The sequence below is a fragment of the Amblyraja radiata genome, chromosome 32 (assembly GCF_010909765.2).
Source record: "Amblyraja radiata isolate CabotCenter1 chromosome 32, sAmbRad1.1.pri, whole genome shotgun sequence".
Lineage (NCBI taxonomy): Eukaryota > Metazoa > Chordata > Chondrichthyes > Rajiformes > Rajidae > Amblyraja > Amblyraja radiata.
The window spans coordinates 8,252,167-8,275,556 of NC_045987.1; the positions used below are offsets into that span (position 1 = coordinate 8,252,167).

At 43.0% G+C, this 23,390-nt stretch overlaps 1 protein-coding gene across 1 annotated transcript in view; it reads right to left on the minus strand.

The window, feature by feature from the left end:
* Positions 1-2,042: 2,042 nt before the first annotated feature.
* The window catches only part of gfi1b (growth factor independent 1B transcriptional repressor), a 30,012-nt gene continuing 8,664 nt past the window's right edge, over positions 2,043-23,390 (minus strand). Inside the window, exons 2-7 of the mRNA XM_033048933.1 lie at positions 23,198-23,325; positions 15,919-16,080; positions 10,145-10,410; positions 7,950-8,087; positions 6,132-6,297; positions 2,043-2,403 (exon numbers count right to left, since the gene is read on the minus strand). Of these exons, the coding sequence (XP_032904824.1) occupies positions 2,222-2,403; positions 6,132-6,297; positions 7,950-8,087; positions 10,145-10,410; positions 15,919-16,080; positions 23,198-23,309 (1,026 nt within the window). The 5' untranslated portion in view covers positions 23,310-23,325 and the 3' untranslated portion in view covers positions 2,043-2,221. The remainder of the gene's footprint in view (positions 2,404-6,131; positions 6,298-7,949; positions 8,088-10,144; positions 10,411-15,918; positions 16,081-23,197; positions 23,326-23,390) is intronic.

A 23,390-nucleotide genomic window follows, 5' to 3' on the forward strand; every position in this document is an offset into this window, starting at 1 on the left:
TGCTTGTATTCTTACTTTTTACAGCTTCCTTGCTCTCTCTGCAGATTAGATTAGATTAAACTACCGGTCCCGCTGCTGTTCCCTGAAAGTGGTGTTGCAGGTAGATAAGGTGGTGAAGAAGTCTTTTGGCCCACTGGCCTTCATCAGACAGGGAAATGAGTATTGATGTTGGTAATGTTATGTTACAGTTAAACAAGACATTGGTGAGACCACACTTGTTCATTTTTGGTCACTCTGCTATAGGAATGATGCCATTAAGTTGGAAAGAGTACTAGGAATATTTATAAGGATGTTATCTCGACTTGAGCGCCTGTGCTATAGAGAGAGGTTGAACAGGCTAGGACTTTATGCATTGGAGTGCAGCAGGCTGAGGGGTGATCCTATAAGTTTATAAAATCATGAGGGGAATAGATAGGGTGAATGAACAGAAGCTTTTTATCCCAAGGTTGGGGAATCAATAACTATTTTTAAGGTGAGAGGAGCAAGATTTAATGGAAACCGGAGGGGCTACTTTTTCACACAGAGAGTGCTGGGTATATGGACCGAGCTGCCATAAGAAGTAGTTGAAGGAGGTAGAATAACAATGTTTAAAAGACATTTGGACGTGCGCATGGATACAAGAGGTTTAGAGGATTATAGGCTAAATGCAGGCAAATGGGAGTAGTTTAAATGGGGCATCTTGGTCAATATACAGAGTTGAGCCAAAGGGCCTGTTTCCATGTATGTTGTATAACTCTATGTAGCTATGACTATCGCTCTACAGGGTATCCTCAACATTTTCTAATTTTAATACACCAGCAACAAAGTGCATTTAAACTGTGCCTTTATCACTGAAAATCATCTGCAGAACCTTCATGGGGATATTATCAGAGTGGAATCGATTCATTGAATTGATTGAAAGATACAACATCGAGAAAGGCCCTTTGGCCCACCAAGTCCACGTCAACATTGATCACCCATTCACACTCGTCCTTGTTATCCCACTTTCGCGTCCACTCCCGACACACTTGGGGCAATTTACAGAGGCCAATTGACCTACAAACCTTTAAGATGTAGGAGGAAACTGGAGCACCCAGAAAAATCCCACTCGGTCTGAGGGAGAACATGCAAACTCCACACAGTCAACACCCGAGGTCAGGATTCAACTGAGGTCTCTGAAGCTGTGAGGCAGCAGCTCTACCAGCTGCGCTACTTATTCAGACATTGCTTCAGACATATGACATTCAGGTGCTCAATGTCACTCAATAGGACTGTCTATCAAAAGCATGGTCAGAGAGATAGGCTATGAAAAGTTCTTAAAAAGGGGAAGATTGGGAGAGGTGGCAGTATAGGTAGGAGATTCTGGGATTTGGAGCTTGGGCAGCTTAAACCAATGGTAGAACCAAGGGCAGGTAGCTCGAATCGGAAATAAGTAACGATTTCCAATATTTCCAGGGTTGAAAGAAGTAAAACAGATAGGGAGGAGGAATGAGAAAGGGTTGGAGAGTTTTGAAGCAATGGACAATCTGTGGGTCAATGATGGAACAGAATAAAAGACATTACAGCAAAATTATTTCAAAGTATCGGGAAAACAGCTGAGAGGACAACTGAGGAAAAACCAAACCGATAGGGATTGGGCTTTGCTTGGGTGCATGGAGCCAGTTGAATCTCCCCACCTTCCAGCCAGTCTTTTTCTTCTGTGCACAGCAAGTGAATGGGAGAGGGAGGAGGGGAGGGGGTGGGCAGGGGCTCGTTCATTCTGGCTGTTGATGGTCACTTGTTGTCATGTTCCCCCTCTGCACTCCCAGTCTCCTACCCCTCACCCTGCACTTCCAAGAGAGGCTTCCAACACTTCAACGAAATACTAAGTGCTGGAGTAACTCAGCGGATCAGTCAGCGTCTGTGGAGGGAATAGATGGGTGTTATCACGCGCCCATTTCCTCCATGGTCGCTGCCTAGGAAACCTGGACGGAAACCTCTGGAAACTTTGCGCCCCACCCAAGGTTTCCATGCGGTTCCCGGAGGTTGCAGGTGGTTGCCGGTAGTGGAAGCAGGTAGGGAGACTGACGAAAACCTCCGGGAACCTCTGGGAACCGCACGGAAACCTTGGGTGGGGAGCAAAGTCTCCAGAGGTTTCCATTCAGGTTTCCTAAGTGGGACAGGGGCATAATCCACTGAGTACCCCTAACACATTGTGTTTTTACTCAAGATTCCAGCATCTGCAGTTCCTTGCGCCCGAGTCCTAACACTTCAAGCCGTGCTGAGTCTCGCAGTGACGGCGGAGATCCACTTTGCGTTGGAAGCCCTTGACACACAGCTCGCAACCAAAGGGTTTGAAGCCACTGTGTTTGCGGCTGTGGGTGATGAGGTTGGAGCTCTGGCTGAACGCTTTCCCACACACCTGACACTTGTGAGGCTTCTCACCTGAAACACAAAGCAGAGCAAAAGGCAGAAGTTAATGGGAGAACAAACTTGCACTTCAAAATGTCTGCTCGCACTTCAGGACATTAGTGAACTGACTTGTTCTTGGCGTTAGTATCAAAAATGCAGTGGTCATTTTCAAAAATGCGGTATTATTTAACTCACAGCAATCTTCTGCCACTACCAATATGATTTTAAAAAATGAGAATGCTGAAATTACTCAGTGAATCTGGCAGCATCAATGGGGATGGAAAGCAAATTAACATTTCGGGTAAATGGTCATAAGATCATAGGTGATAGGAGCAGAATTAGACCATTCAGCCCATCAAGTCTACTCCGCCATTCAATCTGGCTGGTCTATCTCTCCCTCCTCACCCCATTCTCCTGCCTTCTCCCTATAACCTCTGACAGCCGTACTAATCAAAGGTCTTTGCAATGTGATAATGACTGGATGAGTTGTTTTATTAAGCAAAACACAAAATGCTGGAGTAACTCACCAGGTCTGGCAGCATTTATGGAGGGAATGGACAGATCATGTCCCCACCTGAAACGTTGCCTGTCCATTCCCTCTACCCATGTTGCCTAACCCGATGAGTTTGTTCACCAATTGATATCTTGCTCATGATTCCAGCGTCTGCAGTTCTTGGTATCTCCAATCGTTTTATTATGTTGGTTTAAGGAATAAGACGTTCGATGATGCTACAGAGAGAACGCTTCCCTTTATCTTTGAAATAACATCACAGAATCTTTTTTAATCTACCCTAGGCAAGCCAAACAAGGAGTAAGTTAATGTCTTCCTAAAAGGTAGCCATGGAAAGTAAGACCTGCATTTTAGGTAGCAATTTTCAACAACATCCAAAGTACTTTACATCCAACAAAGTGCGTTTTGAAGCTAGTCAATCAACATCCCACCAGTATTACATGGAAATATCAACTTAGAATTTAAATCTCCAGTAGAGGAATTGAACCTGCAATCTCTGCTTTAGAGTTATAAGAACCGCCATGGGTAGTAACATTAGGATGGGGAGCAAGCGGGAGTATTATTACAGCCGCAGGAAGGAAGCCTTTCTGAAATGACTTCTGACTATTGAATGTTATTGTGATTAAGTAATATTGTCCATAAATTTCATAACACCACATTTAGTTTAGTTTAAGTTGCAACAGGGAAACAGGCCCTTCGGCCCACCGAGTCCATGCCGCCCATTCATCACCCGTTCGCACTAGTTCTATGTTATCTCACCTTCTCATCCACTCCCAACATGCTAGGGGCAATTAACAAGAGGCCAATTAACCTGCAACCCACGCATTTTTGTGATGTGGGAGGAAACTGGAGCATCTCAGGAAACCTACGTGGTCACGGGAATAACCTGCAAAGTCCACATGGACAGTATCCAAGGTCAGATTCTCAGCTGCAGCTCAGAAATAGAATCTTCTCACACTTTGATACAAAGGTGGTGGTTTCAAATCATTATTTTCTCTCTCAGATGGTCATGAGTGTTTAGAACGCTCTTCATCAATATTGATATGTAAGGGGCGAATGATTGCCACAAGCACAGTTGAGGCTGCAGTCAGATCAACCGTGATCTTATTAGTGGAATAGGCTTGAAAAATGAAACAAACGCTCTGCCTGAACCTTAAAACAAGACTGTTTACAATCTACCTTCCTCCTTCTGTCACTGAGTTGCAGAAATTCCCCCTCAGTCCCTTGTGTTGAATATAAAACTCAACAGTGGTTTCAAAGGTAGAAACAAAGAACTGCAGCTGATGGTTAATACACAAAATGACACAAAGTTACGGAGAAACTCAGCAGGTCAGGCAGCATCTCTGGAGAGCATGCATAAAACTACAGATATGCATTCTGAAGGGTCCTGACCTGAATCGTCACCTATCCACGTTATCCAGAGATGCTGCCTGACCTGCTGAGATACTCCAGCACATTGTGTCCTACATTGGTTCCAACATTTGGTTCTATTAAATTCGCCCTTGTTATTATTCGGTGGGACAGCTGTTTCTGCCCAAATCCCACTTTAAGCAAACTGATGTCATTTTATATTTTGTTATCTCCTTGAGAATGTATGTGTGTCCCACAGTCATCGTGTGAATGTAGTTCTGTTACTGGGTGGGTATAGATGTGTCCCTGTGGCAACGACATTTTCAACTTAATGCCTCCGTAAATGTCAATGATCCACTGTACCTACCTGAGTTTATGAATATTAATTTCTCTAACATCGTAACCCTTGCTTTCCCTCTCTCTCTCTCTACCCATCCGTCCCCCACCCTAATTTTCCGACTAGTTTCAACGTCCTCCTGATTCATTTTACTGTTTGTATGCTTCGTTGTCAACTTCCCCTCAGCCAACAATGAACCATTCTACTTTTCCTTTAATCGTCGTCAGCTTTGATCAGTCACTTTCACAACTTACCCTTCCATATCTCTAGTTTCCCCCTACCCCAACTCTCAGTCTGAAGAAGGGTCTCGACTCAAAATGTCACCCATTCCTTCTCTCCAGAGATGCTGTCTGTCCCGCTGAGTTACTCCAGCATTTTGTGTCTAACTGCATGGGTGTAGGAGTGTTCTTGTGTCAAAATCACTGCACCTATATGAAAAGTGCCATTCCCCTTCATAATTTCATAAACGTAGTGAAGGTAGTGTGGTTCAGCTTGAATATAGATGAATTCCACCATCCTTGTGTGAATATAAGAGTGTTTCTTACCTGTGTGATTGTAACCATGTTACTGTGTGAACAAAGGCATACTCCACTGTGCTCATGTGAGTGTGATTTGTTTGTGGGGGAACATACATGTGAACCTCGAAGATAGACCAAAAACACTGTAGTAACTCAGCGGGTCAAGCAGCATCTCTGGAGAAAAGGAATAGGTGATGTTTCGGGTCTGAAGGTGGGTGTCGACCCGAAATGTCCCCTATTCCTTGTCTCCAGAGATGCTGCCTGACCCGCGGAGTTACTCCAGCTTTTTGTGCCTTGATGTCAGTGTTAATCAGCATCTGTAGTTCCTTCCTGCACATACATGTGTACCTGTCCATCCAAGTACCTGCATGAAGATGAATGTGAATGAATCTCAGTTTGATCCTTAGTGCCTGCGAGAGGATTGGTGTATTACTGTGTCAACAAGGTATTCTCCACTGCACCTGCCTAAATATTTATGCATACCTGTGTAAATGTAGGCGTTTCCCATTGTATCTGGATCAATGTAGATGTGATTCTCCATACCAATGTGATATTCCTGACTATGTGTGTGGGAACACAGGTACTGTACCTGTGTGATCTTATAGAAACGTACAAAATTCTTAAGGGGTTGGACAGGCTAGATGCAGGAAGATTGTTCCCGATATTGGGGAAGTCCAGGACAAGGGGTCACAGTTTAAGGATAAAGGGGAAATCCTTTAGGACCGAGATGAGAAAAACATTTTTCACACAGAGTGTGGTGAATCTCTGGAACTCTCTGCCACAGAGGGTAGTTGAGGCCAGTTCATTGGCTATATTTAAGAGGGAGTTAGATGTGGCCCTTGTGGCTAAAGGGATCAGGGGGTATGGAGAGAAGGCAGGTACAGGATACTGAGTTGGATGATCAGCCATGATCATATTGAATGGCGGTGCAGGCTCGAAGGGCCGAATGGCCTACTCCTGCACCTATTTTCTATGTTTCTATGTTTCTATGTGAGTGTAGGTGTGCTCTACCTGAGTGAGTGAATGTACACTGGTTTCACCGTACCTGTGTGAATGTAAGTGTGCTTCTTCATGTCTGACTTCTGGTGGAATCGTTTTCCGCAATACTGACAGGGATAAGGCCGGGTGTCGGAGTGAATCAGCAGGTGGGTGGACAGTGTGGACGATCGCTTGAAGGTTTTCCCACACATTTTACATTCAAAGATCCTCTCCTGTAAAAAAAAAAAAAAGAAAGCATGAAGCTTCTTCTTCTGTCTGTCGTATGTCTCTTAGACCTGCAGCTCCGCTGAGGCGAGCCAGGCCAACATGTTATCGTCCAGGTCAATCAGACCTCGTTCACCATTCGGTGGCCGGTGTTTGGGGCATCTGGTGACTATGTGCGGAAATGAAGCTGAAACTTAAAATTGCACATCCGGGCAACGCGTACAAGTGAACGTCGGCATTCCTCGTTGGACAGCTTCAAGTTCACAGTTTTTGGCAAGAAATTCATTCTCACTGAAATGGCGAACTAAACCAAAGCCCACGCCTGTAAATACAAGTGCATGGTATTCCAAACTGATCCTCATGGCAATGCCTATCTGTTTCGAGTGTGTAACTCTTCACTATAGTTGGTGTGTGCAGCTGTTCAGGATGCACCAGACCCAGATGTGCCAGGATAAACAGTATGGTGTTTAAAGACCGAGCACGTTTCTGCAACCTCTTCTGAAATTCAATTGCATGTTCCTCAAAACAAAATCACACTACTTGGTGGAATTTACAAGCTTACGGTTTTCCTAGTGTTTGACTCCTCTCCCGAAGACTCCACTCACTGGGATACAGGTCATCTCTGATCCTGAAATTCCTCTGGGGTACAGGTTCCCACTCACTAGAGTCTGAAGAGTCCCAGCCCAAATGTCGCCTATCCTAGAGAGAACCAGGGAGCAGTCCTGAACTATTATCCACCTCATTGGAGACCCTCGGGCAATCTTTGATCAGACTTTACTGGCTTTATCTTGCACTAGATGTTATTCACGTTATTGCCTTCATCATGAATCTGTACATTGTGAATGGCTCGATTGTAATCATGTACGGACTTTCCGCTGACTGGTTAGCATGCAACGAAAACTTTTCACTGTACCTCGGTACACGTGACAATAAACTAAACTCAAAGCCATTCTCACTACAGATGCTGGCTGACCTGCTGAGTTCCTCCAGCACTTTGTGCTTTGCTCAAGGTTCCAGCATTAACTGGATCCTTGTGTCTCCCTATCACTGGGTTCTGCCCTACCCTGGGGGTGCTGAATCTCACTGGTCCCCTCCTCTCTGGTCTAGACCAGGGGTGGGGAACCTTTTCATGTTGGGATGCCGCATTAAGTTAGCTGTAATCTAATAAGGCCGCATCCAAGAAACTTCAATTCGACATAGGATTATTTAGTTGAATTTTCTTTTACGCTTTGGTATTTTAAATACGTCATTTTAAGATTAAAATAAAAATAATAAAAGACGAACAAAAACATATTAAGAAAAATAAAAAGATTTGTTCTACAAAATTTGGATTCATTCAAAAGGCCGCACTTAATGGCCTGGAAGGCCGCATGTGGCCTTAAGGCCACAGGTTCCCCACCCCTGGTCCACTTTATGGGTGGAGCCCTTCCTCTCCTCAACGTGCCACTGAATCTTACAGTCTTTCTTTCCTGGGTTTGCTGACTCTAATTGAGGTACAGCTTTGATCCTCGTGAAAGAACTCTCACTGAGGGATGGGGACAACTCCTCTCCTGAAGATGCTCCTGAACACAGCACACCCCGCCCCCCCACCACTTAATGGGTTCATGACATCAAAGTGCCACGTTGATAACATGAGAAAGATTGGAAAGGGTTGGAATACCTGTGAATGGATGTTCAGGTGTTGCTCCAGGCTTACGGCATGGCCAAATGTTTTCCCACACAGGTCACAGGCGAAGGGTCGTATGCCACTGTGAGACCTCCTGACGTGGACCTCCAGGCCGTGGGGCGTGGAGAAGACCTGCTGGCAGAAGACCATTATCAGTGCAAGGGCCACATGAGGCTTCCCCACTGAAAGAAGGATCTCTCTATTTTTATTTCACATTCCATGTCACACATGTGAGGCTTCTCACCCGGGAAGCAGAAGGCTTTTTGTTCATTCTTAGTTTAGTTTAGAGATACAGCATGGAAACAGGCCCACGCTGACTCTCAATCACCTGTTTACACTAGTTCCACGCTATCCCACTTCTCACCCACTCCCTGTACACTAGGGACAATTTACAGAGGACAATCGAGCTGCAAACCCGCACATCTTTGGGAAGTGGGAGGTAACCAGGGCACCTGGAGGAATCCCTTGTGGTCACAGTGAGAACGTACAAACTCCACACAGACAGCACCCTATTCTAATTCCCGCTACTGGTTTCATTTTTATTCTAATTCACGTTCTCATTCCTGTTCTTACTCCAAATCCCGTTCTCTTCCTCATTCCAATTCAGTTTCTTATTTACACTTCAAATCCTAAACAAATTAATTTTCATAATGGGATTTTTCAACGAGATGAAGTCACAGGGAACTGCAGGTACTGGAATCTTGAGTGAAACACAAAGTGATGGAGTGACTCGGCGGGTCAGGCAGCATCTCTGAAGGGAATGAATAGGCAATGTTTCAGCTCAGGTCTGTAAAAGGGCACCAAATCAAGATGATTGTCCATTTCCTCTAGATGTTGGCTGACCCGCTGAGTTATGCTAGCACTTTGTGTTTCACTCCCAATAGGACAGAACAGGCTGAAGAAGGATCTCAATCAGAAACATCGCTGCCTATTCCCTCCACTGATGCTGCCGGACCCGTTGAGTTACTCCAGCACTTTGTGTTTTTGCTCTCAATGAGATAGACCACACTGACCTTTGAATGTCCCCACATTCTACAGGTCATGGCTCCCAAAGGGGGCTTCAACTGGTCTCCAACAGATGTGTAGGAAGGAATTGTAGATGCTGGTTTACACTGAAGATAGACACAAAAAGCTGGAGTAACTCAGCGGGTCAGGCAGCATCTCTGGAGAAAAGGAATAGGTGACGTTAAGGGTCTTGTTCCGAAATATCACCTATTCGTTTTCTCCAGAGATGCTGCCTGACCCGCTGAGTTACTCCAGCTTTTTGTGTCTATCTCCCACATAACAATGACATAATATTTTCTTAAAATCTCAATCCTCTCTTAAAAAAGATGAGTTCGATATAGAACCTTTCACTATCTCAAGTGATTTACAGTTAAAAAAATGTCCTTTCCCAGAATGTATTAACTGTTGTTATAAAATAAATAAGAAAGCTAATTTGCACACAATAAGATACTACAAATAGCATCATGATAATGACTAAGAGGGTCAGGATGTCAGAAGTCATACATGTTCTGGAATGAGTCCCAAGTAAAGCTTTTAAACTTACTTTAAAGTAAGAGGGAGAGAGTTTCGGCAACAAAATGGCATCTCTCTATTAACACAGGTTTTAGAGATACAGCGCGGAAACAGGCCCTTCAGCCCACCGAGTCCGCACTGACGAGCAATCCCCGCACATTAACACAAGCCTACACACACTAGGGACAATTTTTACACCTATATCAAGTATACAAACCCAAGCTAATTAACCTACAAACCTGTACGTCTTTGGAGCATGGGAGGAAACCGAAGATCTCGGAGAAAAAACACAAGGTCACGGGGAGAACGTACAAACTCCCTACAGACAGCACCGGTAGTCGGGATCGAATCTGGGTCTCTGGTGCTGCAAGCGCTGTAAGGCAGCAACTCTATCGCTGCTCCACCGTGCCGTCCTTAACTTAACATGAAATTAATTTCATATTCTACTGTCAGGAGATCAGTGTAGTCCATCTCATTGGGAATTGGGTCCTCTAAACAATCCCACTATGAAAGGAAATCTGATTTGGATTTGAGAGGTGTTTGTGCGACTTGAACCCACAACCTTCAGAAAAGACAACAAGAAAGCTACAATTTGACTGAAGGCGGCCAACTATCTCCACAGCCCCATCACACTGCAAACCCCAATTCTACTGAGCATCTACAGCAATTACCTTATTACACTTTATGCAGTGGTAAGCATTTGATCCTGAGGCGTAATGTGTGCTGTAGTCAATGGGCTGGTCGATCTCCAGTGGCCTTGAAACAGGGGTCCTGTACAGACCACCTGTGTTGACCAAGAGAGAGGACTGGAAGCTGGGGGAGAGATGGCAGAAGTCGTATATGTTGTGGAACGGGCCCCAAGGAAAGCCTGGCTTGTGGGCGGAGGTCAGCAAACATTCTTTATTGCCAGAAGATCTCGAGAGAAGGGTTCCTGACCCTGCAACAGAAAGAAACACAACTGAAAATTACGTGCACAATTTTTCATTTCATATTTCCACCAAAGTCCATCTGCAGCGGCACGGTGGCACAGCGGTAGAGTTGCTGCTTTACAGCGCCCAGTGACCCAGGTTCAATCCTGACTACGGGTGCTGTCTGTGCGGAGTTGTTATGTTCTCCCTGTGACCACGTGGGTTTACTCCAGGTGCTCTGGTTTCCTCCTACATTCCAAACATGTGCAGGTTTAAAGGTTAATTGGCTTCTGTAAATTGTCCCTAGAGAGTAAAATAGAACTAGTGTACAGGTGATCGCTGGTTGGCAGACTCGATGGGCCAAAGGGCTTGTGTCCCCACTGTATCTATAAACTAAACTAAACTGACTGAAGAAGTGTCTCGACCCGAAACGTCACCTATTCTTTTTCTCCAGAGATGCTACCTGACCCGCTGTACCTTCCAAACTCAAAGTTAAGAGAGCAGAGCTTTAAGATGAGAGGGGCAAGGTCTAAAAGGAGTGCATGGGGCAAAACTTTTAACACAGACGATGTCAGGTGCCTGGAATGTGCTGCCAGAGGTGTTGGTGGAAGTAGATATGATAGTGGTGTTTTAAAGATTTTTAGCTAAGCACATGATATGCAGGGAATAGATCATGTGCAGGGAGTGTTAATTAGTTTGAGCGGTTATCATGTTTGGCATGGATAATGTGGGCCGACGGGCCTGTTCCCGTGCTCTACTGTTCTATGTTCTATATTCTAACTACCCGCTACTGAACAATAACCTGGCCCTCAACATCAGCAAAACCAAGGAACTGATTGTGGACTTTGGAAGGGGTAGGATGGGGACCCACAGCCCCGTTTATATCAACGGGTCGATGGTAGAGAGGGTCAAGAGCTTCAAATTCCTGGGCGTGCATATTTCTGAAGATCTCTCCTGGACCGAGAACACTGATGCAATTATAAAGAAAGCACATCAGCGCCTCTACTTCCTGAGAAGATTAAGGAGAGTCGGTATGTCATGGAGGACTCTCTCTAACTTCTACAGGTGCACAGTAGAGAGCATGCTGACCGGTTGCATCATGGCTTGGTTCGGCAACTTGAGCGCCCAGGAGCGGAAAAGACTACAAAAAGTAGTAAACACTGCCCAGTCCATCATCGGCTCTGACCTCCCTACCATCGAGGAGATCTATCGCAGTCGCTACCTCAAAAAGGCTGGCAGCAGCATCAAGGACCCACACCATCCTGGCCACACACTCATCTCCCCGCTAACTTCAGGTAGAAGGTACTGGAGCCTGAAGACTGCAATGTCCAAGTTCAGGAATAGCTACTTCCCCACAGCCATCAGGCTATTAAACTCAAATGAAACAAAACTCTGAACATTAATAGACCATTATCTGTTTATTTGCACCTTATCTGTTTATTTATTCATGTGTGTATATATTTATATAATGGTATATGGACACACTGATCTGTTCTGTATTCATGCCTACTATATTCTGTTGTGCTGAAGCAAAGCAAGATTTCATTGTCCTATCTGGGACACATGACAATAAACTCTCTTGAATCTTGAATCTTGAATCTATACCTCTGTTCCCCTTCAAACGGATACAATGAAATATCCAGGAATGTATCCAGTTGAAGAGCCTTGACATGAGATCCACAGAACAGTGATTGCAGTGAAATTCATTTTTCTTTCTACCACAACAAATTTCAGACTCTCTCCCTCAAATCTCAGCTAATTTATGAATCTTGATGCATCTTTCCCAGCTCAAAGCTGGGTGATCTCACAGCTTCCACATTCCCTCCCCTACATCTAAAACTCAATGTGTAGGAAGGAAGTGCAGATGCTGGTTTAAACAGAAGAAAGACACAAAAATCTGGAGTAACTCAGCGGGACAGGCGGCATCTCTGGAGAGAAGGAATGGGTGATGTTTCGGGTCGAGAACAAGGGTCTCTCCAGAGATGCTGCCTGTCCCGCTGAGTTGCTCCAGCTTTTTGTGTCTATCTTAAATCTAAAACTCTGCTGGTTTTACCTTCACTCGCACCAAGACTCACATACCATTCACCGCTTTGGTCGCTGTTTCCACTAAGCTCCAAAACATCAGGATGTCCTCTTGTTTACCCTTGACTTCAATCACTGTACCATTTGCAGGCCAACATTTAGCTGCTAAACCATATGCGTTGGAATTTCACCATGCCTTTCCCCTACCCCAACTAAACTCCCTCTCTACCTCTTTCCTTCTTTATGTCCCTTAAAAGATGCACTTCAGCAATCCTTAATATGTGGCTTTGCACGCCTTGTTGTTCAACTTTGCTTGATAAAACTCCAGTGAGATATTTTCATAATGTTAAAACCGCTGTTCAGTATTAATTCAAACTCACATTCTGTAAATGGCTCGATTGTAATCATGTATCATAGAAACATAGAAACATAGAAATTAGGTGCAGGAGTAGGCCATTCGGCCCTTCGAGCCTGCACCGCCATTCAATATGATCATGGCTGATCATCCAACTCAGGATCCCGTACCTGCCTTCTCTCCATACCCTCTGATCCCCTTAGCCACAAGGGCCACATCTAACTCCCTCTTAAATATAGCCAATGAACTGGCCTCGACTACCCTCTGTGGCAGGGAGTTCCAGAGATTCACCACTCTCTGTGTGAAAAAAGTTCTTCTCATCTCGGTTTTAAAGGATTTCCCCCTTATCCTTAAGCTGTGACCCCTTGTCCTGGACTTCCCCAACATCGGGAGCAATCTTCCTGCATCTAGCCTGTCCAACCCCTTAAGAATTTTGTAAGTTTCTATAAGATCCCCTCTCAATCTCCTAAATTCTAGAGAGTATAAACCAAGTCTATCCAGTCTTTCTTCATAAGACAGTCCTGACATCCCAGGAATCAGTCTGGTGAACCTTCTCTGCACTGTAGCAATACTCCAGGTGTGGTCTCACCAAGACCCTGTACAACTGCAGTAGAACCTCCCTGCTCCTATACTCAAATCCTTTTGCTATGAAAGCTAACATACCATTCGCTTTCTTCACTGCCTGCTGCACCTGCATGCCCACTTTCAATGACTGGTGTACCATGACACCCAGGTCTCGCTGCATCTCCCCTTTTCCTAGTCGGCCACCATTTAGATAATAGTCTGCTTTCCTGTTTTTGCCACCAAAATGGATAACCTCACATTTATCCACATTATACTGCATCTGCCAAACATTTGCCCACTCACCCAGCCTATCCAAGTCACCTTGCAGTCTCCTAGCATCCTCCTCACAGCTAACACTGCCCCCCAGCTTAGTGTCATCCGCAAACTTGGAGATATTGCCTTCAATTCCCTCATCCAGATCATTAATATATATTGTAAATAGCTGGGGTCCCAGCACTGAGCCTTGCGGTACCCCACTAGTCACTGCCTGCCATTGTGAAAAGGACCCGTTTACTCCTACTCTTTGCTTACTGTTTGCCAGCCAGTTCTCTATCCACATCAATACTGAACCCCCAATGCCGTGTGCTTTAAGTTTGTAAACTAATCTCTTATGTGGGACCTTGTCAAAAGCCTTCTGGAAGTCCAGATACACCACATTCACTGGTTCTCCCCTATCCACGCTACTAGTTACATCCTCGAAAAATTCTATAAGATTCGTCAGACATGATTTACCTTTTGTAAATCCATGCTGACTTTGTCCAATGATTTCACCACTTTCCAAATGTGCTGCTATCCCATCTTTAATAACTGACTCTAGCAGTTTCCCCACTACCGATGTTAGACTAACTGGTCTGTAATTCCCCGTTTTCTCTCTCCCTCCCTTCTTAAAAAGTGGGGTTACGTTTGCTACCCGCCAATCCTCAGGAACTACTCCAGAATCTAAAGAGTTTTGAAAGATTATTACTAATGCATCCACTATTTCTGGAGCTACTTCCTTAAGTACTCTGGGATGCAGCCTATCTGGCCCTGGGGATTTATCGGCCTTTAATCCATTTAATTTACCCAACACCACTTCCCGGCTAACCTGGATTTCACTCAATTCCTCCAACTCCTTTGACCCGCGGTCCCCTGCTATTTCCGGCAGATTATTTATGTCTTCCTTAGTGAAGACGGAACCAAAGTAGTTATTCAATTGGTCCGCCATATCCTTGTTCCCCATGATCAACTCACCTGTTGATCATGGGGAACAAGGATATGGCGGACCAATTGAATAACTACTTTGGTTCCGTCTTCACTAAGGAAGACATAAATAATCTGTTATCGTCTTTCTGCTGACAGGATAGCCCGCAACACAAGCTTTTCACTGTACCTCGATACAAGTGTCAATAAACTGAAGTGTATGTCATTCAAACCTATTCTATATACAGGTGTCAGAAGTTATGGGGAGAAGACAGGAGTATGGGGTTGAGAGGGAAAGATAGATCAGCCATGATTGAATGGTGGAGTCATCTTAATGGGCCGAATGGCCTAATTCTGCTCCTATAACTTATGAAATAATGGTTGGTTGTTCAATCAAAATAATCAACGATAAGTCTACAAATTCAACATACAGTGAAATTTCAACTAATCCATCATGCTCAACGCTTTGATGAAGCCTGCCTGACAGATTGTCCGGCCCTATGGATGCTGTTCCTGTTAATACCCAACTTCTAATTCATATTTGTTAGATGTTACATGACAGTCTAATAACTTTTCCACAGAACCAAGAGAGTTTAAAGAGATCACGGGAACCAGGCCCCAGTGTATTTAATGGGAGTGCAGGATATGGGACCCAAGTGAGTTAACGGGAGTGTGGGAAACATCACCCAATAAGCCAAATGCCATGATCAATGGGATAGCAGATTATTGTTTTACTGCATTTACGATTTGAAACGAACGCTGGTAGTTCAACAACTCAGTCTGAACTTACCATGAATATGCACGTCCGTTCATGACTTAAGGGGACAAATTTGCAATATTGTCCCATTTTCTCTATTTCAACATTAAGATACTGACAGTTACTCTGTAGAAAGATATACAACTGCAGGAAGACCCACCCAATGCTGACTGACTGTCACATGGCGGTCTATAGCAGTCATCCGATCTATCAGATAGATCTACATCTAACTGCAATTGGCAACTCTCCACGGTGGACGTGCCCCACAGTTGGAGATTCTTTCTTTCAGGTGTGACTTCTGTCATCTCTGGCAGATTCTAAAGAACCCCATGGCACTAAATTGAAAAGAAATGGGGCCAGTCAACTATCGTGCTGTGGCTACCAATATCAGTGATTTGGTCAAATATCAGGATCCATGGGAATTGCTGTGTACAAATCACTGTTATATTTTCTGCTTTAAAAATACTTGATTTAAAAAAAATTCCTGGGGTATTCTTAGATAATGAAAGGCACCATAACATGCAAGCCTTTCCTTGCTCATAAGATTTGTTTGTAAAGTGGGTCTTGTGATAATCAAGTATGCAAGTGAACATTTCTATACCCTACCAAGCCTTTTTAGGGTGAGCTGATGTGCCGGTTCTATGCATAAGATCTTGGTACCTGGAGGGATGTCGTATGTAGCGGCTTTAGTCAGGCTCAAGGACCCTCTCTGATAGTCTCCGCCATTCTCCCATGGAGTGTCTTCTTGCTCATGTTCACGGTCATGGATATTCGGCCCAGTGGAGGGGCCCGTGTTTTCTACTGGAGACCATATGGGTAAATCTACAGAGAAGCAATGAAAGCTCATCAGATTTCTGACATCTTACACGGAAGAATAATATATTCACACCGATATTAACTCTGACTCGGCACGGCAGCGCAGCCCTAGAGCTGCTGCCATCACAGCACCAGAGACCATGTTTTGATCCTGACCACAGGTGCTGTCTGCATGGAGTTTGTACGTTCTCCCTGTGACCACTTGGGTTTTCTCTGGGTGCTCCAGTTTCCTCCCACACTGCAAAGACGTACAGGTTTGTAGGTTAATTGGCGTGATATAATTGTAAATAGTCCCTAGTGTGTGTAGGATAGCGTTAGTGTGCAGGGATCACTGGTCGGCACGGACTCGATGGGCCGAAGGGCCTGTTTCTGCGCTATAACTCTAAACTAAACCTAATCTCACCTCAGCTCTCTTTGTAAGGAAACTGGGCCAATTTTAATTCAGCTAAAGGCCTTTCCTTGTGTGAAGTCACTCCAACAATGTAAGTGGTTTGCGAATAATGCCTGTTACCCTCCACCTTCCATTCAACAAGTCAACAGGTCAGATTTGAATACAACTGATTTGAATCCGGTACCTTGGTTGAACCGCTCAATGCTGCAGCTTTTGATATTATGTTTAAAAAATACACAAGATTTTAATATTAGCACAAAGAAACGTCACAGGATCTTGTTTCTTATTGTCTAGTTATGTTGGGGAAGGAAAGGAGAATGCATTTCTAAGTGGCATCTATAGAGTCACGATGTCCTGACCAAGGAAGTATATTTAAAGTATTATAAGGAAAAGAATCATTGCAGCTAATTTGCAGGTAACACAACACTTGCCAATATAGTGATAGACTGCAGTACAATATAGAAACATAGAAACATAGAAAATATGTGCAGGAGTAGGTCATTTGGCCCTTCGAGCCAGCACCACCATTCAATATGATCATGACTGATCATCCAAAATCAGTACCCTGTTCCTGCTTTCTTCCCCTATCCCTTGATTCTGTAGGAACCTAAGAACTATATCTAACTCTCTCTTGAAAACATCCAGTGAATTGGCCTGCACTGCCTTCTGTGGCAGAGAATTCCACAGATTCACAACTCTCCGGGTGAAAAGGTTTTTCCTCATCTCAGTCCTAAATGGCCTACCCCTTATTCTTAAACTGTGACCCCTGGTTCTGGACTTCCCCAACATTGGGAACATTTTTCTTACATCTAGCCTGTCCAATATACCTTAAGAATTGTGTATGTTTCTGTAAGATTCCCTCTCATCCTATAATCAAGCCAGTGGAATAGGCAGATGTATGACTGACAAAGAGAAATATGAGTGGTGGGAAGTGGTGGATTTTGTTGGGAAGAATGGGAACATAGAATATAGAATAAAGATGCCGTTCGAAAAGGAGTGCAAGAGCAAAGGGAACCAAGGATATGTGTAGATAAATGTTTGACAGGTGGGAGAAAATGGTTAATAAGGTGTGCACAGTTCTGGCTGTAACAATAGAAGTCACAGAGTATATAGCCATTATGCTGAACCTTTATAAGCATCGGTCTGGCCTCACCAGGGACTAATTTTTCTGTACCATTCTACTGTTTTTTTAAAATTGCTGTGTTTTTTTTCCTTTTGCCTTTTTCCTTCCTCCCACAATATGTAATATGTAAAAGAATATGTGATTCTGTTCCATTCTGTCTGTTTGTTTGTTTGTTTTTTGCACAAAGTCCACGAGCATTGCCACTTTTCATTTCACTGCACATCTCGTATGTGTATGTGACGAATAAACTTGACTTGACTTGATCTCTTTCTTTGGAGAAGGCTGTGGGAAGACAGAGTATAAATGGACAGAGTGGAGTATGGGCGGGTGTTCGTTTTGATCATCATGTAATCATCAGGCAAGAGGCACATAAGCCTTAAGCCCAACAGCACCAGGTTCAGGAACAGATATTTCCTTCAACAACAGGTTCTTGAATCATCCCGTACAATCCTAATCCTACCTCAACAGCAGAAACCTACGGACCACCTCTGGCACTACCATGGACATTTTTTCTCTAATTGCGTTTTTGCACTAATGTCTTTCTTTTTGGACAGCTTTTTATTCTTTTCATTGTCTTGCAGAATTCATGTGTAAACTATGCATAATTATGCATAATTAATTTTTGTGTGTTGTCTGTTGTCTAAGCACCTGTGATGCGGCTACTAGCAAGATATTCATTGTATCCAATGCTAATTTGTCGACGAAAAATGTGCCGGTTCGAATTTTGTCCCTTGCTGTTGGTGGTCTATGGCAGTTCATCGTCTTGTAAATTGCTTAAGCTCTTTAAGGGCCCGACCACCTCATTTAATTAATAATATTTATTTTTTAAGCATTAGTAATCTTTTTGTCATTTAAAAAATGTGAAATTTTAGTTTTTAACTTTTTGGACCTCAGGCACAACACCACGTGCAGATAGTCACTAAAATAGCACTGATTGTACATCTGCAGAGATTCTGCCTTACCCGCTGAGTTACCCCAGCATTTTGTGTCTATCTTCAGGGTGGACAGGTGCAATGAATGTGACTGTGGTGTTGCTCTCGTCTCTGCTCCAAGATAAGACTCTATATTTTAAAGAACTTTGAAACTTGAAGGATACAAGATGGCAACGGAAACATGGGGACTCTTTGTGCATTGCCTCAGTGTAATCTATTATTCTTCCACTACAAACGTTGCAATTTTGTGCTTAGGTATATTTGCACTTATGTTCAGTAAGATATTACTGAACTGTATGCAAACAAGGAATGTCACTGTATTTAAATGCATGTGACAATAAAATACCATTGAACCATTGAAACCGGTGTATAAACACCTTGTGGAGACCTTTACGCTGAGATACCTATCAGCTAACATGGTGGACGCCCAGCTGTTTGGGCATCTGGACTTCACCTCTGAGTTTATCTTCAGACAATATTCCAGAGGAGTTGCCGCAAAGGGATCATAGTCGTTTTTCTCATATTCTCCCCATTAAATCAGGAAACCATGACCAATTAATCCTGCCAAGACTAACAACATGCCCTCGTACCAAAGGAAACTATTTATTCAAATCTATCACAAAATATTTTATAATTTTAAACATCCTAATTAAATCAATCCTACCTTCCTAATACAAATAAAGGCAAGGCATGTTCTCATCATCAAGCTCTTTAATCCCCTGTTTAAATCTGGTGAATCTGTGCTGCACTCTCTCCAAAACAAACGTATCTGTGCTGAAGTGCAGCAAACAGAATAAAATCTAGTTATTCCAGTTGGATTCTGTTCAAGTTCTGTACAACTTCCTCCTCATTGTATTCATGATCTTCTCTGGGAGAGATTGTGAATAGATTTGCATAGACTTATGCTAAGGACATGACGATTTAGTTGCAAAATGGAGAAATATATTAAGTTTATATAATATTTTCCATGTTCTCAAAATGACTCGGGACATGTTATAACCAATCAAATATTTCATCCATGTAGGATATCAGCAATATAATGATGATGTTATTGGTTAAGGGATAACATTAGTGAAAACACAGGAAAAACAATCTATCTCTTCTTCAGAACAGAGCCTAATGCCCCTGTCCCACTTAGGAAACCTGAACGGAAACCTCTGGAGACTTTGCGCCCCACCCAAGGTTTCAGTGCGGTTCCCAGAGGTTTTTGTCAGTCTCCCGACCTGCTTCCACTACCTGCAAACTCCGGCAACCACCTACAACCTCCGGGAACCACACGGAAACCTTGGGTGGGGCGCAAAGTCTCCAGAGGTTTCCGTTCAGGTTTCCTAAGTGGGACAGGGGCATTAGGATGCTTTTAGATGGAACAGGATCTTCATTTACTCCCTCTTTGTGCACTCTTCCCAGAGGATCTATTTTCATCCGATACACTTGCTTTACTCTAATTCTCTTTTCTACTTGTAAATACAGCACCATTTCTAAGTTTTCTAATTATATTCTCTTCAATATTCCTGCAGGTCAAACAATCCCACCATTCATCATCCTTCCATAAGTTAGAGTACTGTCCGATTCACATCTATCCCATAGCGGACACTGGATTTTGTGTATGGAACTGTTGCGCTACAATGCTGAGAACTACATTCTGCACTCTGTATCTTCCCCTTTGCTCTACCATTGTATTAAAGTTTGTCTTGATTGTATTATGACCTGATTCTGATTGGATAGCATGCAAAGGAAAGCTTTTCACTTTCACTCGACAGATGCGACAATAATAAGCCTAAACCTGAGACTAAAGTTTTAAACTGAGTTCAGTGATTTAGATGGGATTTAAAGAATAATATTTACACCCAGAGAGTGGTTGAAATCTGGAGCACCCAAGAGGCAGGTGGAGGCAGGAATATTCACAACAATTAATAGGTATTTCAATGAGCAGTTGGAAGTGTGGCCCCAGTGCAGGCAAATGGAATTCATGTAGGGAGGTATTTGAGGGCTAGCATGCATGCAGTGGGCCGAAAGGTCAAGTTCTGTGCTGCATGACTTTAGGTGGTTTAAAAGTAGAAACAGGGAACTGCAGATGCTGTTTATTGCACACAAAAAAGCAAAAAGTGTTGGAGTAACTCAGCGGGTCAGGCAGCATCTCTGGAGAACATTGGAGATGTATTGGATCGGGCCACTGATGTATTTGTCCCATGAACTGCACACAACAAACTTCGGGATATTAATATATCCTGACTATATATTCAGGATATATAATCTCAAATTATGTTATATATAATATAATATAATTATTTGATATATATATTTGTGAATATATATTTTTTGTTTATATATTGTTAATAAATAAGTATGTATATAGTAATATATTTTAGTGGTCTGAGAAGACGCCGCTACAATATTATATATATATACTTATATTTATAATATATATATTATAGTATATAATAGTATATTATATTATCGTACGTGCTTATATATAGGGAGGTTTCACGGCAGTCGCGTCACGACCCATGACCCGTACTGTTGCTACGCTACTCCAAATGGATTACACGCGATGTACTGCAGGTAGGCACTGACCATTGTTTTCAGCGTAGCTGGCCCGTTAAAACCCACCAAAATTGTCAATTTTTGCGCTGTAAATAATTATGGAAATTGGGATAAACGTGAGAGACATTTAGCCTACTTCAGATTTCCAAAAGTGAGGAGAAATGATGGTAGATAGAAGCGAGAGCTGAAGGGACAACAGCAGCCAGAGTGCTTGGCAAACACTGGCCGTTTGCTCACTGCATTTCATCAACTAAGGCATTATTTGTGTTTTTTCTTGATTCCTTTGACATCAAAAAAGTTTCAGAAGTGATAAACCCCCCTATACTCTATAATATGTAATTCAATATGGCAATCCGGGGAAGCTCAACCCACTTCTCTGGGACAGAATTGTGAAGTGGAATCAGAAGTGTTCTCGCACTATCGCAAGCACCTTTCCCGGGCGAGCCAGCGATCACTTGCCTGTGGCGGACTGTTCTTCTTGTTTGTTTATATAACAGAGTGGAGCCTCCTTCACTGCCCGGGTTATGCAAATCTCACTACCCCCCTGGCTGCAGTTGGGATTACAGTTTTCAGACTCGTCCCCCCCCCCTCATGAAAACATTGTCACAGGTACTGGTCACGAAAGGATAATGATCTCTCTGTTTACTATTAGCAACACAAACCCAACTGTCTGCCAAAACCCTTCTCCTATTGAAGAGATTAATAACAATCTGGTCGGGGTTTACATGTAAACACTTGATTCTTGGCTGGTTGAGCATTTATTTCGGCAGTTTCTTCTTCCCTTTCACCTATGATTTTTGGCTGGAATATGGTCTCCTAGCTTCCAAGTCTCTCTTCAGTGCACCCTCCACATAGAACTAACTGCCTTCCTGAACTCAGACTCTACCTGCGAGTGTTGTCATCTGATCTCCTTTAACCCTCCCACCCTCTCCTGTCATAGGTCACCCGAAATGTCAATTCTGGCAATTTTCCCGCCTTCCAAAACACGACTGGATATTTTTTGGACAGTCGGTCAAATAAACCTCTTGACATTTTCCATCAACTTCAAGAATTAATTGAAAAGTGTTCAAAGAATTTTTTTTTAAAAAAGCAATGTGTCTTCCATTGCTGGTAGCCAAACGAGCCTTTTTCGCGTTAATTACACAGAAATGACCAGATTTGTCCAATTTCACAATTCTGCTAGCAATGGCACAAGAATAAAACGGACACAATCTTAAAATCTGTATTTGTGGAAGAGTATTTCATATTGCTATCACCCTTTGCATGTTCCCGAGTATTTAAACTTCAGAGTAAGGCTCAGATGTTAAGGTTGTGTCCTTTGTTGCCTACAAGGAAAAAGGTTTATTCTTGTGTCCATTTAAAAATCAGAAAATTCTCAATCAAATCATTCTTTAATCTTCCATATTCCAGTAAACACAAACTGTGTTTATTTATGTCCATTAGTCCATTAATTATAATAAACTTTATTACGGACTCGAGGTCCAGACAAGGGACAACATTACATACAAATGCATTGCATATTAAAACATATCATAAAGTACATATAAAATCTTAGTAATATCACTTATAAAAGCATCATAAATTATATTTAAAAAAACACTTGAACCATTCAATGAAACCATTGAACCACACCTGTGTAAGATCACCATTTCTTTTCCAGGTTCAGTACTCACAATCTATAAAGTCCTTCCGATCTTATTTTATAAAATTCTAATAACACTTATTCCGCTTCATCTTAAGTTTTCCATTTATAATAACTAAGATTTGTTCCAGAAGGATTTCTGAGTAATGGGGCAGTTAAACCAAGGTGAAACAAGGGGCTTTCAGAGAGACCAGAAAAGGAGTGCGGTGAGAGAAAGAAAAAATCATGATGATGAAGAAGAGAAATTGGAAGACAGGAGGAAAAGTACTGAGATGTCATAATCAGTTCATGAAATCCATCTCCCACATTCCTCACCCCATCATGACAAGAAACATGCGATAACACCTCGTATTCCCCATGGCTTACAGGAAACAGGGTCTAGTCACTGAGTATTACTGATTATTAATTTTTTGATTTATTGTTGATTGTATTTCTATTTGTTGAGCTATTGCTTTAATTGGGCTGTGAAGCTCTTGGCTTTTGAAACTCACCAACAGGAGGTGTCAACACCGGCTCCAGTTTGCTTGATACTTTATCATCGTTGTATCGAGGCTGGTTAAAAGAGCCAGTTTTTCTGCTTTTCACCAGGAATGATTTCGGCATTGTGAACTGTAGAGCACTGGGGAGGGGAGGGGAGGGGAGGGGAGAAAAGAATGGAAAAAATGTTTTCAAGATCATAAATTG